The following is an 18,841-nucleotide window of genomic DNA, read 5'->3' on the forward strand; positions in this document are numbered from 1 at the left end:
GGAATGTGTATTACAACAACAATGAAATGCCCCTACGTATCTATTGGTGTGGCTAAAATGAAATTCTAGTAAGTGAAAAAAATACCCGACGGGTAATTTCCCATGGTGATGTTGGTATGAAAATAAACAAATACTGAATCCATTTCCCTCCATGGGTCGTACATCTACACTGGTGAATTGTTTGAAACAAAATGGGAGTCAGAATGTGAAACTGCAGTAACAGATTGAAAGATGCACGTTCAGTGAGCATCTTTTTGACAGTTGGCTAGAGCCACGCTGTGGGTCACTGCATCATGACGTTTATATACTGATTATTGAAGGAAAATCACTTCAAAAAGGGTGAAATGGCCACGCAAACTCTCTCACCTTTAAATTCAACACAAGGGAAGATTCTGGAATTACTAAGCTGGAAAACTTTTAAAAGGAGTGTAACATTTCAAGCACATTTTATGGTACCGAGAAATTTTATAAAACTTTATTCTTCTCCCGTTCTAAGGTTTTTGGCACAGTTTATTTTGAAATTAACATCATGATTCAGAAAGCTCTCATAAGGGACAAGGAGACTTATTTTGGGATCCATAGTGATGCAATGTCCAAAAAAAGCCTCTTAAAAATCCTTCTACTATTTCTTTACAAGAAATACATACATTTCCAACTGGGGTGAACCATCAGAATTCTGTTACCAACATGGATACTTTGCTGGACTCTGAAAAAATGAAGGAATACAACACTTAAAAAAATGTCTGAGTGCCCGTCTACAGAGGTCCCAAGGCTACATCCATGTTTGACCCATTGATGCCATTTTATTTTCAAAGCCACACATTCACACCACGCAGTCTCTACATTCAGGTTCATTGCTGGTTCCTGCCGCGCTGACACTGATCTCTGGTGAAATCTCACTCTTGCTGTAGAGACATGTAAACGCCTTATGTTTGCAGTTGGCCTTCTCATTTGGAGGCTGAAAGCACAGCCTGGGGGCCAGGATGAGCACGGGGTTACTCTCTGTCTCTCTCTGTCTCTCTCTGTCTCTGTCTCTCTGTCTCTCTCTACACACACACACACACACACACACACACACACACACACGCACACACGCACATCTTTCCTAGGAAATGTGTGGTACCATGGATTGCCCTCTGGATGGGTTTCACCTTCTGTTCCATTGCTCTTTACTATTGGAAACATGTCCTGAATTCTGCATGTAAGTGACTGTCATTTTTCAATTATCAGTTTTGGTATAAATTTTAGTATGTTCATTTAAACTTTCTAGAGTTGTCACGGACATTTTCCATAGACAGTAGAGAGTTCTAGTGTGGCACCGGTCTACATCAGAAATGTTCTGTTGATCTTATCAGTAAAGCTATTAACTACCTCAATAAACGTGTCAAAGCTTGGAAACGAGGGGCCCAGGGTTTTTGTCCCATTCGCCATCTGTCTCTGTCACGGTGCTCAGCACCACTTGTATACACTTGACAGTAAGAGTCAGCCTCGTCCTCGGGCTGCAGCCCAGAGATGAGCAGGAGCCCTGCGTTGGCCGAGGCATCTTTGGACCCAGAGAAGCATCTGGGGACCCTGGTGCTTATCAGAGTCTGACTTGAACCTCAGGAGGTACCGGGGAGAGCTCCCTGGCTTCTGCTGGTACCAGAATATGTGGTAGCCGTCAACAATGTACCCACTGCTCAGGGTGCAGGTGAGGCTGGCTGATGCTCCCAGAGATGCAGAGAGGGAGGGCAGCTGAGTCAGCACAGGCTGGGAGAGGCACCCTGCAGACACAGACACATCAGATGAGGAGAAGGGACAGGAGGCAGCTACTCGGCGACCTGAGCCAGAAGGAATTCCTCAGGCTGGGATGGGCCCTGGTCTCTGAGGCCTGTCTTACCTGTGCAGAGAGAGGGGAGCATGAGGAGGGCAGGGGTCCAGGCCATGGTGATCACAGCCACTGCTCACGACACAGAGCTGGGGCTGGGCTGCCCAACTCCTCTCTTATGCCTCCCCACTGGCGCCACAGAGGAGGGGCTGTCACGCAAATGTGTCCCCACCCACTGCCTCTCCCCCATGACACCTGACAGGTCTGGGGCCCTTGGACCCAGGGAACCTGCCTGATGCACTAGTTTCCCCCATGAGTCGGGGCGGGGAGGAGGCAGCTTCCAGGACCACACACGGGCCACGTGCAGGGGACTCGGCCAGGCCCAGAGAGGACACAGCTGCCCCCTCCCCAAAGGAAGCAGAGGGCCCTGCCCTGGGCCTCCGGCAGAGGACGTCTGCCCAGCTGGGCGCCCCTGTCCTGCCCAATCCACCAGAGATGGCCGCACAGCGCCCCCTGCTGGTCCCAGGGCCAACCTCTCCTCCTCTCGCTCTGGTCCACAATCTCACGGTCACCTGTGTCCCTGACCCCTGCGTTTCCCACACGTGACTCCTCCCTACGGGGCACGAGGCAGGTGTGGTCCTGGTGTAGCCTCACTGATTCGGGTCCCTGCTCTGCGGGCGGCGGTCTAGCGGGAGGCACACGCGACATCCTGATCCAGGAGGGCGTGGGAACAGCTGCGGAGCTGAGGACCGGACTCAGGGAACAGGGAGCACAGCAGATCTGCCCACGCGGGGGCTCAGAGGAGGCGGGCTGGCCCTGGTGCTGTGAGCAGGAGCTCCAGGGGACAAGGACGCTCACAGAGGAGGACCCAGAAGGAGGGGACGCTGGTCCTTCCAGAGCAAGTCAAGGAGGAGACTGCACACACCCTGGGGCGCAGGGTTGGGGATGGAGCAGGGCCTGGGCACCCAGCAGGGACCCCCTCGGGCCGTCCTGCCACCTCCCCGTGTGCTGGGAGATCTTCAATCCCGGCGGTGCTGGTCCTCAGTGGGGCCAGATAGAGACCGAGCTCTGAGTAAAACTCTAGGACAGAACTTGGGACAGAGAGACCCAGCCAGGGGACATTTGGGGAGACTGGACGAACAGGACACAGAGGAAACAGGAAGGGGTGACATGGCACGTGGCCTGAGGAGGGACACAGGGTGGTGACCAGCTGACCCCAGGCCGTGGGACAGAAACGGGTGGTCCAGATGTCAGGTGGATGCCCGACTGACACAGGTGAGGGCAGCTGCAAGGGCAGGGGTTGGGACTGGGGGGTGGGTGTGTGCACATTTGTCACATAGAGACCCATGGTAGGAAAGCCTGGAAACATGTTAGTAAAACTCAGGACAAGGGACTCATGTCCTCCACTAGAGGAAGGACACAGGGGCTGTAAGTCACCACCCGATGGGGGACTTAGCTGCATCATTCATTCATCCAGCCAGCCAGCCATTCATTCTCTAGAGGATATTTAAGGACTGTCTCCCATGTACCAGACACAGGGGGAGGATGGGGATCGAGGACAGGGGCCGGGTCCCTGGAGCGGGGGAGCCAGGCCAGCAGGGGTGAAGGTGATCCCGGAGGACACGCTAGGGTCTGAACCCCGGGGCCCCGCAAAGACCCTGAGATGTCAGAGTGTTAAGGAAGCACAGGTCAGAGACTCCAAGATCTCCCAACGTTCATGACGCCTAGAGTACATCACCCCACAGGACAGGCCACATCCCCGAGTGTCCGCGGACATATGATGGGGTTGCTTTGAACGCGCAGATCAACTGGGCAGGATTGATCGACACCTTCACAGTAAGAAGTCATCCAATCTATGAACACGGGTCTCCTTTCCCTTATCTTCATCTGCTTTAATTTTTCTCTGCAAAAAGAAAAATTGCAAGGGCCCCAGACCCTGTCAGGGGTCATGGGGGAGAGGCAGTGGGTGGGGACACATTTGCGTGACAGCCCCTCCTCTGTGGCGCCAGTGGGGAGGCATAAGAGAGGAGTGGGGCAGCCCAGCCCCAGCTCTGTGTCGTGAGCAGCGGCTGTGAGCACCATGGCCTGGACCCCTGCTCTTCTCATGCTCCTCTCTCTGCACAGGTAAGACAGGCCTCAGAGACCAGGGCCCATCCCAGCCTGAGGAACTCCTTCTGGCTCAGTTTGTAAGCTTCTCACCTACTCGGCTAATCCTAGTCCTAAGTAGTTTATTCTTTTTGATGCCCTCATGAATGGCATTTTTAAAAATATCCTTTGTGCTTCTTCATTTTTAGTAACTAGAAAACCAAGAAATTTTTGTAGGTCATTACTCCTCATAACACTGTGGAAGATCCTAGTTAGAGCCCGGTATGGGGTTGTGATAAGAGTTGTTTTTCCTGTTTGTAAGGCAGGTAACAAGCAATGGAGCAGGTGGGAATATTGAGGTGGGGTCTGCCGTCCGTAGACAGTAAGATGAGCCACACAAAAGGGCGGCCCTGGTGTGACCATCTAAGGAACTGAAATGGCCCAGCGCTGCTTCCACTAATTATGGGGGAAAGGAAAAGCATAAAACACTTTTTCTTTTCAGTTTGAGAAAAACATCATGAATGTATCAAGAACTTATGTAGTGATTTGTGAAACATACATGGTAAGAGCACCCACTGTCCTCTGATTGGGCCTGATGATGATAAGTTGTGGAAACGCCACAAATCAGGAGCAGCCAATGTGACTTTTAGCTCCATTATTATTCAGCACCGTTCAGCAAGTGTTAGACACCGCAATTAAACAGGAAGAATCAATGGTTGGATCACTGAGGGGCATGGAGAGGTAGTTGTTCCAAAAGACCCAAATGTGTGATGCACCTTAGATGCTCCGGTGTCAGTGCAAAAGTGTCCGAAGAAATCTCCCCTGTGAGCAAAGCACAGCCGTTCATCCTGAGGGCTGATGAGAGGGGGTCATAGCCCTAGAAACTCCTGGGAATTGGCAGATGACCCCAATGATGGAGGCTCAGGGTTCCTGAGTCAGAGTTCAGGTCGGAGATGACCTCCACCGACCCCCCACTTCAGCCCCTGAGCTTCAGGGCAAAGAATGCTGCATCCCCAGCGATGGGCACATGGCCTTTCTGTTTCCTTTGAGACCCCTCCTAGGAATGGGCTGCTGAAGGGACTTTGAGGACAGAGGGGAAAGAGGAGGCTCCACACCCCAGCAGGCCCCCAGGGATGAACGTGGACCCAGGGCGGCAGCAGAAGCAGCAACAGAAGCTCCAGCCAGAGCCTGAGCAGGAAGCTGCTGGTGGCCCCACCTCCCGCAGATGAGAAAAGAGTCCTGGTCTCGGTTACTGCTCACCTGGAGCTCTGGGTGAGCCTGAGAGGCTGTCACAGGAAAGGCGGGAGAAGCAGGCTGGTATCAGCTCAGCCCAGTGATGGCTAAGGAGGCCAAATGCCAGACTCGGGACCAGGGAACTGATCAGGGACCACTGTCTGTCCCCCACTAGCATCAGAGATGAGGAGCTTGGGGCCCAATCCTGGGAGCTGCTGGTCCCAGGATACATACTGGACAGTCTGATGTGTCCTGATTCAGACACAGCTGGACTCTGGCCCCTGGTTCTGACCTAACCCATCATGGACTCTGTCGCCAGGGCACCTTACCCTGGCATCCAGGGATTCTGCTCAATTTGAGAAAAATTGGACAGTTTTGCTGCCTAGGAAAAGCCTGGGCGGCAGAGGGGGCAGGGTACAGAATTAAGATGTAAACAGATTTTCTGGACCAAGTTCCCTGGTGTGGGTCTCAGACCCCAGTTTTAGGCCAAACAAACAACGGAAGCAGCTGACTTGGTAGAGGATGGTTCTGCCCCGGGAGCCCCAGTGCTGGGGGGACAGCAGGTTTTTGTCTCACTTCCCCCCTGGCTTGCACACTTTGTGACCATCCAGGCTGTCATCATAAGACTGGCAGTAATAATCAGCCTCGTCCTCAGCCTGGAGCCCAGTGATGGTCAGGGAGCCCGAGTTGCCAGACTTGGAGCCAGAGAAGCGATCAGGGATCCCTGAGGGTCGTTTATTGTCATCATAAATCAAGGTTTTGGGGGCCGAGCCTGGGAGTTGTTGGTACCAGCTCACATAATTGCTCCCGATGTTGCTGCTGCTTCCAGTGCAAGAGATGGTGACCCTCTGGCCCAGGGCCCCAGACACAGAGCGCGGCTGAGTCAGCACAGCCTGGGCCCAGGATCCTGCAAGTGGAAGAGACAGAGATGGTGATTCTGGGGTCCAGACACAAGAGCAGGAAGCAGGGCCCATGGTCTTCCCGGGGTCCCTTCCCCTGTCCCCGCATCCAGTCACCTGTGCAGTGAGCGACCAGGGTGAGGAGCAGAGGGGACCAGGCCATGGTGGACATGGTAACGGGGTCCTGCCTTCTGTGTCCCCACAGCTGAAGCAGAGCGTCCCCAAGTCTCTCCTTCCCCTCTTCATACTCTGAGAGAGGGAGTGTCCATTCATGCAAATGGCACCCCCCCCACCAGCTCTCTGGTCCCTCCCTGGGCCCTGGGTCAGGTCCCCGTGCTGAGTGTGGCCAGGGGGTGGGCAGGGGCGGGGCTGGGTGGGGCCCAGGGGTGGGAGGTCACAGCAGGAAGCCCTGAGCAGAGACCACCAGGCAGTGCTGGGGGGCTGGTCCCAGCTCTCAGACCCTCAGGAATGGCCCCCGCGCGCCCCTTGGTGTCCAGGCCCTGAAACACACACCGTGTGCCCTGGTGACCAGAGCCCCTCAGGGTCAGCTCCTGCCCCCTGCTCTGTGCACTGTCCCCACCTTAGGGCCATTCCAGGTGCCCCTTCAGTGTCCCCCGTGACCTCAGAGCCATCTGTGGGCTCCCCTCAGACCCCTCAGGGTGAGTCTGTCCACAGCGCCCTTGGCTGCCCAGGGGTCAGGATTGAGGGGGCGTCTGTGACCCAAATTCCTCTTAGATCAGGATCAAGTGAGAGCAGTGCTGGCCCCGTGGAGGCCCATCCCCTTCTGTGCAGGACAGCAGGTCCCCTCCTCTGTGTGACTTGTCCCTGGTGGCCAGAGCCCCCCTTCCTCTGTGTGTCCCCTCAGCCCTGAGGAGGAGGGAGCTCCTCTCTGTGGAGGGGGTGAGGGTGTGGGGAGAGCCTAAACGCCTCATTCTTTATTGTGTGTGAAGCTCTCCACACACGAGACCCACCGTCCCCCGTGTCGTGTCTTACGAAGTGACTTCCTCCTGGGAATCTCTCTTGCAGGCACACGTCACAGGCTGCAGTGAACAGGGCCTAGTGATGTTCTTGGCAGTTTTTATTGAGACTCTGAAGGGCTTTGAGCAGCATCTGTTCCCAGGGAGCCTGATACGTGGGGCTGTTAGGATCAACAGAGCCCCAATAGTGGGTTTGAAAAGACATAGTTAGGGGAGTGTTTGGTTGGAAGAGAACAGCCTGACTGAAGTTTGCCCAGCACTGCGTGTGTGTGTTACACAGATGGTGTGTGACTGTGAGATTTTCAATTTACCAAAATGCGTTGCCAAAATGTAAGGTCATTACTTAAAATTAGTGCAAGATTTTTTTTTTTTTTTTTTTTTGCTGTACGCGGGCCTCTCACTGCTGTGGTCTCTCCCATTGCGGAGCACAGGCTCCGGACGTGCAGGCTCAGCGGCCATGGCTCACGGGCCTAGCCGCTCCGCGGCATGTGGGACCGGGGCATGAACCCGTGTCCCCTCAATCGGCAGGTGGACTCAACCACTGCACCACCAGGGAAGCCCTAGTGCATGAATTTAACTGAAGGAAAACCTGTGTTCTATTTTAATTTTGCATTGACAAGTGTAACATTTCTGAAATACTATATTTATCTTTGTAAATACTGTATTTTTATCAAGGACATTTTAATAAAATGACACAACAGGTATCCTATGAAATTTTATTTATTATCAAGTGAAAAAGGAGTCTGAGTGAGGCAGGGCCAGAACCAACCTCTCTCTGCCACTCATAACATCTCCACTGGAAGATTTTTTTTTTTTTTTTGGCTGCATTGGGTCTTCGTTGTTGGGTCTTCGTTGCTGCGCGTGGGCTTTCTCTAGTTGTGGCAAGCGGGGGCTACTCTTCATTGCGGTGCACGGGCTTCTCATTGCGGTGGCTTCTCTTGTTGCGGAGCATGGGCTCTAGGCACGTGGGCCTCAGTAGTTGTGGCCCGTGGGCTCAGTAGTTGTGGCTCACAGGCTCTAAAGCACAGGCTCAATAGTTGTGGCACACGGGCTTAGTTGCTCCATGGCATGTGGGATCTACCAAGAACAGGGCTCAAACCCATGTCCCCTGCATTGGCAGGCAGATTCTCAACCACTGCACCACCAGGGAAGTCCCCACTTGGAGATTTTTATCTCTGAGCATGGAAGTTTTGTCTGTGAAAACATGAGCCGGCTGAGGTATCAGAGCAATGGGTCAGTCTCAGATTTGAGGGGAGGAAGAGCATATGACAGGGTCAGATTTGTCATTCTCAGGAAATTCAGAAGTGACAACAGAAGGTCACCCTGAGTTAGACGTGGTCCAGGCAGAGCAGCAGTGACTGTCTCAGGGGGAGGGCACAGGGGAGCTTTTAGTCTCACTTCCCTGTGGGTCTGGAGCACAGTGTAAGTACCAGTGTTGCCGTGAACTGTAGCACAGTAATAGTCAGCCTCGTCCTCGGGCTGCAGCGCAGAGATGAGCAGGAGCCCTGAGTTGGCCGAGGCATCTTTGGATCCAGAGAAGCGGCTGGGGACCCCAGAGCCCTGGTGCTTATCAGAGTCTGACTTGAACCTCAGGAGGTACCGGGGAGAGCTCCCTGGCTTCTGCTGGTACCAGACTATGTGGTAGCCGCCAACAATGTACCCACTGCTCAGGGTGCAGGTGAGGCTGGCTGATGCTCCAGGCGATGCAGAGAGGGAGGGAGGCTGAGTCAGCACAGGCTGGGAGAGGCACCCTGCAGACACAGACACATCAGATGAGGAGAAGGGACAGGAGGCAGCTACTTGGGGACCTGAGCCAGAAGGAATTCCTCAGGCTGGGATGGGCCCTGGTCTCTGAGGCCTATCTTACCTGTGCAGAGAGAGAGGAACACGAGCAGGAGAGGAGTCCAGGCCATGGTGCTCACAGCCCCCCGGTCCCCACAGTGGGTCTGGGCTGCCCCAGGCCTCCTTTTCTCCCCTAGCCTCTGCCAGAGGAGGGGCTCCCATGCAAATGGGTGTCTACCCAGGGCCCACCCAGCCCCTCCATGAGCCCTGGTGCTGGAGCTCAGCTCACAGCCCAGACTCAAGGGGATGGAGGGCAGCTTCCCCCTTGGGACCCCCTGAGAGGAAGCACCTGCTGAGACCACGCAGGTTCCTGCTCAGGGGCCTCTGCCAGCCAGAGAGGACACACTGCTGAGTCCTCAACAGGGAGCACAGGCCCCGCCCCCAGGCCCAGCTCCTGGAGTGAAAGGTCCTCCCTGAGCTGTGAGGGACCCCAGGGCAGTCCCACAGTGCCGCCAGCTGTAACATGTGGAAAATGGAAAAAATAACACATAACTGGTAGGAAAGAAGAGATTAAAATGCATGCTTTTCAATGAAGATACAACATTGGCTCTATTTGAGAAAATACGTAAATGCACTACTTTCCAAAGTAAAAAAATTATTATTGAATTTCTGCTGAAAGATATGATATATACATTTTATTGGGAATAGCTAAGAAATCTTCAGCAATCATATGGTTCCAATAGATTTGCTTTGTGTATTTATTACAAAACATTGAAAAAGATGTAAAATTTCTTAGTTCTTTTGAGATAGCAGTTAAAACAGTTATACATACAGCACATAAATTGAACACCAAAGAGGAACACTGACAAACCACTATCAATGAATATCGATCCAAATGTTCCAAAAAAAATGTCAACGAAGAAATATTTATACTGGTTTAGTAAATCGATACTGAATCTAAAAGTCATTTTTTCAAATATACAACTTGTGTTTTATATTAAGACATTAAAAAATAAATTTAACACCAATAATAGCAAATCCACATAAAATAGAATCAAACAACACATTTGTAATATGCTAATACACACTCTTCACACATGCTTAAGTGCACACAGGTTACCCTATGGGGCCTCTGCCCCCCACGCTTGTCTCACCGTCGGCACAGACGCTCCCAGGAGCCCCGCTCCTCCTTGGAGACACCTTCTGACTCCTCACCTTCTAACAGCCCCTTCCTGACCCAGACGTGGCAAAGACTCCACAGAGGACTCGGAGGAGGTGACCCGAATCTGAACCCTGTGGTCAGGGAGGCCACCAGGAGCTCCTGGGTGACCGGGCCTCACAGGAAGGAGGGTCCCACATCAGGGAGGACAGTTTGCCCAGCGCTCTGGAGCCCTGAGTCGTTTCCCCGCTGTCTGGCCCAGCCCCCTCTCTGGGACTCTGCACTGCGCCCCCTGCTGGCCACAGGCACCTCCTCCAGCCACTGGGATGTCCCAGCCCCCTTGCAGAGTGTCCCATTGTACAGCAGGCTTTGCTGACGTTACTCCCAGGAGAGTCGGGTGACGGGGCCTTTCCAGGTCCACCCTGGAGACAGGAATACTCTCACCCTGGGACTCTCGTCTCCATGGAAACTGACCATATTTCCAAAATGCGCATCTCTGTGAACTGTAGCCCCACAGCCCAGCCCTGCCTGCTGTGCAAACATGGCACGTGTGTATGAAAGGACAGTGACAGGGAGCAGCAGGCCACACACATGGTGACGTGTCCTGTGTGCAGGTTGGGTTGTGCTCAGGGGTGGGGACAAAGGAGCCTGAACAAAGCTGTAATGGGTCAGCAGGAATGTGAGGGAGGAGTCAGGTGATCCCGCTGCAGAGACAGGCAGAGCCCTCGGGCCAGAGGGCATGTGCCAAGGTCAGAAGAAGGGAGAGGGTGGCTCCTGGTGAGGCTGGTGAACGCTCACTCGAGGTCAGGGAAGTGGACCCTCTGAGCTTGTGACTCCAGCTCCTTCAAATGGAACAGAAAGAAAAGTCAGGGAAAAGATTATTCCCTTAATTAAACCCTGAAATCCTGTTTTTGCTAAGTCTTAGTGCATGTGAAGATGCATATGTTTATACAGCCTCAGCTCCATTCACTGACATTATTACTTTTAATAACCGGCATCGCACCCATCAGTGTCCGTGGGAACCCAGCCCGGTCTTGTCCGGGGACAGTAACTGGTGCTCTGTGAGCCCCACGTGCCCGGTGAAGCCGGGAGCTCAGGGCTCGGGGCTCACCACCCACCTGGCAGGAAGCACCGGGTGAGGAGCCGGCCTGCCGTCCCAGGCTGAGCAGGAATAATCAGCCTCGGCCTCGGCCTGGAGCCCAGAGATGCTCAGGGAGGCCCCGCCGCCTGACCTGGAGCCTAAGAACCTCTCTGAGACCCTGGGCGCCGGTTGTGACTCCTGCGGGTCAGGACTTTGGGGACCCAGCCAGGTTGTTGCTGCACAAGCTGCCCCCTCGCTGCCAACGTTGTTGCTGTTTCCAGGGCAGGAGAGTGTGGCCATCTGTCCCGGGGACGCGGTCGCTGTGAGGGGACAGAGAGGAGGCTGAGAGCAGGACCCTGCTCCCTGTGCAGGAGAGAGGGCTGAGGAGCAGAGCTGGGGGTCCCCGGCCCACCCCCAGGTGACGTCGTCCCCCCATGTGGGGAGAGAGGAGGTGAGCAGGAGGGGCGCCCAGGTCACGGTGAAGCCTCAGACACGGAGCCCTCAGCGCTGGTGTAGGGACCGTGCTCCCCAAAGTCCCTTTCTATCCCCCAGATCCACATGCGGCAGAGTCACATCTGCACATAGACCTGCTGTCTGTGCTCCTGGCTTCCCTGCCCTGGGTGCCCACAGGGAGAAGGAGGGACCGGGGGGAGTTGCCTGGCTCCTGGTGACCCCTGGTTCCTGGCAGGTCAGCGTGGCCCAGTGAGCACACGGGTGGCCAGACCCCCTGGAGTCTTGAGCAGTTTTCCAGTGGGGAGGGGCCATCTCAGGATTGTCCCACACTGTCCCTCATGGCCTCAGAGCCCCTTTTTCAGTTCTGTTGTGTTGTGGTCGTTGCTTTTCTAAAGTACTGACAGGATCTCTTTCGACTCCCTTCCTTTGATGGGTGAGTTTAGGGAATTGGGGTGAGATGGGTGAGTTTAGGAAATTGGGGTGAGATGGGTGAGACTCAGAGTTTGACCCCTGGGAGGAAGCAGGAGGAAGCAGTGACCGGAACCCACAGTGACCTGTGAGCAGGAACCCTGCCCAGCACAGAGAGGACACACTGCTGAGTCCCCATCACACACACAGGCCCCAACGCCCCAGACCTGGGAGTTTGGGGGGGTCACACAGCAGGGGGGCGCCCATTTTGCAGACCCTGGGGAGACCAACAGCGCCCCCTGCTGCTCCTGGTCAAAGTCCAGCTCTGGGTGGAAGTGATGCTGGGGCCCTGGGCTGATGGCTGGTCACTGTCAGTCCATGAACATCCACGACCACGCCCTGTACTGTGAGCACAGTTAGTGATAGACACTAATTGTTCAATTTCTCAGAAAGCAACACTTTCCAAAATGAAACATACACATATTTAAAAATCTACCAATGTAGTCATCAGTAAAATGTAAAAGAATTTTAATATTACATTACAAAATATAGAACTATATATAAAATTACATATAAAACTATGTCAGCTTTAATTAAGTGATGCTCAAAATCAGAAAAGCTAAAAAGTGTGGGAAAAGGCTATAAAAGAGCAGGAACTGTCTCTAGGACACCATCGAACATGGAATTTTTTTTTTTTTTTTTTTTTTTTTTTTGCTGTACGTGGGCCTCTCACTGCTGTGGCCTCTCCCGTTGCGGAGCACAGGCTCCGGACGCGCAGGCTCAGCGGCCATGGCTCACGGGCCCAGCCACTCCGCGGCATGTGGGATCTTCCCGGACCGGGGCACGAACCCGCGTCCCCTGTATCGGCAGGCGGACTCTCAACCACTGCGCCACCAGGGAAGCCCAGAACATGGAATTTTTTAAATGCTTATTTTCCATCATTAACTTCACGATGCAATGACTGTAAGCATGTGGCATATAAACAGATCAGCAAATGTGCTGTGGATCTAGCTGTTGCACATATATGAAAAAATCATAAATATTAATTTATTCTGCATCATCAAATTAATGAAGTTGTGTATGTCTGTTAATTCTCTTTGGACAAGAATAGTCGTGCTGGTCATACTGGGGTCTCTCAGTGTCATTGTTGGTTGATATGATTGGGAGCTGGGCCCCCTCCCCATCTATAGTCAGAGAGGGGTCCCCTTGGAGAGATGGACACACCTGGGAGAGACTGGAGGAGGCATGTGGCCACGAACCACTGGACAGGAGATGGGGCCCCAGAGCCTCACTCCCCACGGGGTGCTGACCATTTCCACCCTCTCTCTGCCTCTCCTGCCTCTAAGGGCTGAGCCCTCTGAGCACATGAGTCGGTTTTGGTAGCACTTCCCCATGGGTTTATATCACTGTGCAATAGTAATTACCACCACCCACATAGAGATTACAGTAATAGTTAGCCTCGTCCTCAGGCTGGGCCCCTGTGATGGTGAGGGCGCCTTTGTTCCCAATGATGGATCCAGAGAAGCGACCAGGGACCCCAGAGGGGCGGCTGTTTGTGTTGTAGATAACAGTTTTGGGAGCCTGGCCTGGGGTCTGCTGGTACCAGGTGGGATAGTAACCAGTAGTGACTGACCCGGAGCTAAGGCCACAGGTGAGAGTGATCGTCCCTCCTGAAGACACTGACACTGACGGCTCCTGGACGACAGTCTGAGAATCCACCCCTAAAACTGACAGGAGAGAGACAGGACTTGTTATGGAGACAGTATCCCCCTGGCCCTGCTTGTAGGTGCCCCCAAGGATGCAGAGTCCCAGCGCCTGACCTAAGCCATAAGTGAGGAGCCCGAGCAGAAGCGCTGGCCAGGCCATGGTGGGGACACTCCAAGGACACGGCCTCCTCAGCCTCCTGGGCTGGAGTGTGGGGTCCTCGGGCCTTTTCACGCCTCCCAGACCTGTTAGGAGGAGGAGGGGCCTCATGCAAATCAGCTTCCTGCCTCTCTGTGACCAGCGTCACCTGATGTCCCCTGGGGGAGGTCTCGAAGGAGGCAGATGCTGGGGCTTCACAGAGACCGGGGACAGCACAGGGATGAGACACTGAGTGATGAGCTTGACATCCTTCCCCTAATCAGCTCCCCCACGTCCTACGTTTCTCAAACCTGAATTCTTCTCTGCAGAGCCTGAAGGCTGAGTTATAAATGGATGTGCTCTCCACCTCCTGGCCCCAGGGATCTAGTTCATCCCAAACGTCACATTCATCCCGTGACTGTGACCCTCGCTCCCTCCCCAGTGAAATCACTTCTTGCTCCTTGTGGAGGATCAGTGAGCACTGCTTCCTCCAGCAGGAAACCCAGTGCAGACCCGCAGAGTCCTGTGTGGTCTGTGGAGGGACCGGGGTCTCCGCCGACACAGTCTTTGACACCATTGCTGGTCACAACAGTCCAGTGCATCCAGGCTGGGCATGCTGACACCCAGACCAGCACCAGACGTGGTGGGCAGCTCCCCTTTTCTCTGAGAAGCCATCAAGAAACTAGGGTGGCTTCAATGTACCTGCAGTTTTTTAGAAGAAAAGTAATAATACAACCATTAAAGTTTGAGATTCTTCCAAAACATCAGATAAAAATAGGAAAACATATGACTCATAATCAGAAATTAAAATTATACTGTATCTGAACACGTTGGTGTGAACATCATGGAGCATTTTTTATCTGAATTTCCCTAAACGGTCTGATATGGAGCAGAAGGGCTGGTAAGAGCAGGCGAGGGGGGTTGGGATGAAAGAGGAGTGTGGGAAGAGAAAAATTCTCCAGTTAAGTTTTGAAGTACGGCCACAAAATTCTTGTTCTCACAGTGTGATATGAAATGTGATTTCATATTCATTTCAGAGTTGCTGCTACAGTGTCTGTTTCACACAATGTGCGTGGTAATTGTGTTCCTTTCTCATTATCTGTGTCTGAGGCCTCAAATCCTGTCAGACAGAGATCCACACTAGATGCTTTGATGCCTATTAAACAAAGTTCCTCTGCTACAGTGGGAAAGATATATAATTTTGTGTGCATCAGATTTGAAGATAAGGAGGATTTAACACGTAAGAGAAAAAGGGAGAATTAGAAGGAATAATTGCACAGTGATTGTTCTCAGATATTTCAGGATCACCTGACAGGTGAGTTTGCCCCTACCGGGGGTCTGGGGTCATTACGGGTCCACCTTCACCTTAAGACATGTCAAAGCTGTAAGGTTGTGAGTATCAAAGTGGCTCAGACCTCATCCTAATTCTCCGTGGTTCTCTTACAGTTTGACGTTGTCACTGTGGTGGTTGTTGTAGATTCTCCTGTTGGGTCCCCTCAGCCCACCTGGCACAGGCCTTTTTTTTTTTAAATGGCTAACATGTGCCAAGTTTTGGAATGCAGCCTACCATATTACCCATCCCTAGCACTCAATGAGTATTAGCTTTTAATGTTATGAGAATAATGCAGTGTTTGTTATTAATAAATACTAGCTGTTAATATTATGTGAATGCTGAAGTGTTTTACTGCAGCCAGACCCCAGCGATTGTGAGAGGCTAGGCTGTGTTGCTGGGGGGAGTATACCAGTTTTTCTTCTGGGTCTGGGGGCTTTCTGTTCCTAGTGAATGTAGTCAGTCACCTGGGACACTTACTTCTCCAAGGGGATGGGTGGGGTCTGGAGATGTGGCTGGGTGAGCATGGTAACCCTTTCTCTCACCAAGTGTGTGCAGAGGTGGAGGGCTACCAGCTACTCCAATTTGACATGACTGCTCTTCACCCTACTGGGAGTGTGTCTGCCTGTGGATCTCTATATTTCTGTCATTTGTAGGGCGGCACAGGCCTTCTGATGCCTGTCTTTGCCATGGAGTAGAATTCCAGGGGTTGGGTATCTAATATCTAGGTCCAAAAGAACAAACATTTTTCCACCTTCCTCCCAAAGAACCAGAGCGGGGTGATCTGTGGACCTTTGGGGATTAAACTGGGAGAAGTAAGCACATGATGGGGTTGCTTTGAACACACAGATCAATTGGGCAGGATTGATCAACACCTTCACAGGATGAAGTCCTCCAATCCATGAACAGGTCTCCTTGCACTTATTTACATCCGCTTTAATTTTTCTCAGCAATGTTTTGTAGTTTTCAGTTTATAAGCCTCTCACCTACTCAGCTAATCCTAGTCCTAAGTATTTTATTCTTTTTGATGCCCTCATGAATGGAATTTTAAAAAATATCCTTTGTGCTTCTTCATTTTTAGTAACTAGAAAACCAACAGCTTTTTATAGGGTATTACTCCTCTTAATCCTGTGAGAGACCCTAGATAGAGTCCGGTTAGGGTTTGTGATAAGTGTTTCTTCTCCTTTTTGTAGGGCAGGTAACAAACAATGGAGAGGAGGGAATATTGAGGTGGGGTCTGCCGCCCGTAGACAGTAAGATGAGCCACACAAAGGGGCGGCCCTGGACGTGTGACCATCTAAGGAACTGCAATGGCCCAGCGCTGCCTCCACTAATTATGGGGGAAAGGAAAATCATAAACACTTTTTCTTTTCAGTTTGAGAAAAACATCATGAATGTATCAAGAACTTATGTAGGGATTTGTGAAACATACATGGTAAGAGCACCCGTTATCCTCTGATTGGTGCCTGATGGTGATAAGTTGTGGAAATGCCACAAATCAGGAGCAGCCAATGTGACTTTTAGCTCCATTATTATTCAGCACCGTTCAGCAAGTGTTAGACACCGCAATTAAACAGGAAGAATCAATGGTTGGATCACTGAGGGGCATGGAGAGGTAGTTGTTCCAAAAGACCCAAATGTGTGATGCACCTTAGATGCTCCGGTGTCAGTGCAAAAGTGTCCGAAGAAATCTCCCCTGTGAGCAAAGCACAGCCGTTCATCCTGAGGGCTGATGAGAGGGGGTCATAGCCCTAGAAACTCCTGGGAATTGGCAGATGACCCCAATGATGGAGGCTCAGGGTTCCCGAGTCAGAGTTCAGGTCGGAGATGACCTCCACCGACCCCCCACCTCAGCCCCTGAGCTTCAGGGCAAAGAATGCTGCATCCCCAGCGATGGGCACATGGCCTTTCTGTTTCCTTTGAGACCCTCTCCTAGGAATGGGCTGCTGAAGGGACTTTGAGGACAGAGGGGAAAGAGGAGGCTCCACACCCCAGCAAGCCCCCAGGGATGAACGTGGACCCAGGGCGGCAGCAGAAGCAGCAACAGAAGCTCCAGCCAGAGCCTGAGCAGGAAGCTGCTGGTGGCCCCACCTCCCGCAGATGAGAAAGGAGTCCTGGTCTCGGTTCCCGCAGGCCTGGAGCTACCTGGTAGGAAATCTACGTGGGTCACAATTGCATGTTTGTTTATTTGTTGTTGTTATACAGTTCCCTGTTTTGGTCACCCAGTCCCCACTGTACATTCTTTGACTTTTATTTATGTCTTTGCCCAGAGAATATCAAAATGTTAGGGGAACAATGTCTATTGTTCTTTATTACATCTGTGGGTTCTCCTTGGCCTGTGACTGTTATTCTGGCAGTACTTAATTTCTTTTGACTCTCTAATGTACTAAATGTATACATTTCCAATTTATAGACATTTATTTACAATTTCTGTCAAGAAGAGGTTGACATAAAAAGAATATTATTGTAAATGCAACTCTCACCCTTTTTAAGAAGTTCTTCCTGCATTTCTGACCTAAGGAACCCTCATGATCCGCTCCCTAATCTGCGTCATCCTCTGATCAATTATTTTTTTTAATGTTTATTCATTTATTTATATTATTTTTGGCTGCATCAGGTCTTAGTTGTAGCACACGGCCCTCTGGTTGTGACCCACTTGCTCAGTAGTTGCAGTGTGCGGGCTTGGTTGCCCCGCGGCATGTGGGATCTTAGTTCCCCAACTAGGGATCGAACTTGTGTCCCTGGCATTGGAAGGTGTATTCTTAACCACTGGACCACCAGGGAAGTCCCTGATCAATGATTTTTGTTAAGAGCTTCATGGATTTAATGGTGGTTTGGATTTATAAGGTCCAAGGCCAGGACAACTGGTATTTATCCAATATCATCCCCAACAGAGTGGGAATGGCATTTAAAGTCGTGGGGTTAAACTGGAGAAAGTAGCAAGCGAAGGATCTGAAGGCCACGTCCTTACTGAGGAGGGTCTCCCGGACCTGGAGATCAGGAGCTTCTCAAGAGCTCAAGAGAAACAGAGCAGCTCAGCTCACTTAAGCCTTCAGGATCAGGGAGAGATCAGAGACTCTGGACCAGGGGCAGGAGGCCTGCAGGGAGCGGTTGGAGGACCAGCGGGCCTCCCAGTCACAGGTGCTGGATATCCACTTCCTTGTCATTCCACCAACCAGGCAAGGGATAGTTCGTAGCTGGGCACCCGGTGATTCTGTTTGCACTGGTGCCCAGTCAAACTCATACTGCTCACCCCAGGACAGGCCAATGAATGGAGAGACGAGGTCTTGGGACCAGGAATAATGACTTTACTTGGAAAGCCAGCAGACAGAGGAGATGGCGGTCTAGTGCCCCAAAGACATTTACCCGAGTTAAAATTCAGGCTTCTTTTAAACTGAAAGGGGAGAGGGTGTGGCTGCTTGTTGCAAACTTCTTGGTGGAGACCAGACCCTGGAGGCGATGCGATGACCCTTTGTGCAGCTGTCCACGCAGGTCCGGTCAGGATGTTCCTGGAAACCTCCAACAAGACAAAGGTTATTCTTGGTTCTGCACCTTTCTGTATCTATATGAATGAAGAGTGTTAGACCTTGACCTCGCATGTCAAGCCTGGGAGGCAGAGCCCTGACAAAGGGCTATTCTGCATATTTTAGGCTGCAGGTGGCATTCCTTTTCAAGATGCAGAGCCAGCCTGACTATGCTCAGGCCACACAGCACAGACCTTGGAGCGAAAGGACCAGATCCAGCATGGAACTGTGTTTGTTCTTATCTGTGACACCTGCTCCCTG

At 52.1% G+C, this 18,841-nt stretch overlaps 1 protein-coding gene across 1 annotated transcript; it reads right to left on the minus strand.

Annotated features, from left to right (window-relative positions):
• Positions 1-823: 823 nt before the first annotated feature.
• Positions 824-8,927, minus strand: LOC137204062 (uncharacterized). Its single transcript, XM_067701387.1, has 7 exons — positions 8,869-8,927; positions 8,265-8,752; positions 6,142-6,271; positions 5,702-6,032; positions 2,341-2,492; positions 1,613-1,763; positions 824-971 (listed from the first exon to the last, which is right to left on the minus strand). The coding sequence occupies exons 1-7, from the start codon at positions 8,912-8,914 to the stop codon at positions 824-826; spliced, it is 1,446 nt and encodes a 481-aa protein (XP_067557488.1). The 5' UTR covers positions 8,915-8,927.
• Positions 8,928-18,841: the final 9,914 nt, after the last annotated feature.

The sequence above is a fragment of the Pseudorca crassidens genome, chromosome 12, assembly GCF_039906515.1.
Source record: "Pseudorca crassidens isolate mPseCra1 chromosome 12, mPseCra1.hap1, whole genome shotgun sequence".
Classification (NCBI taxonomy): domain Eukaryota; kingdom Metazoa; phylum Chordata; class Mammalia; order Artiodactyla; family Delphinidae; genus Pseudorca; species Pseudorca crassidens.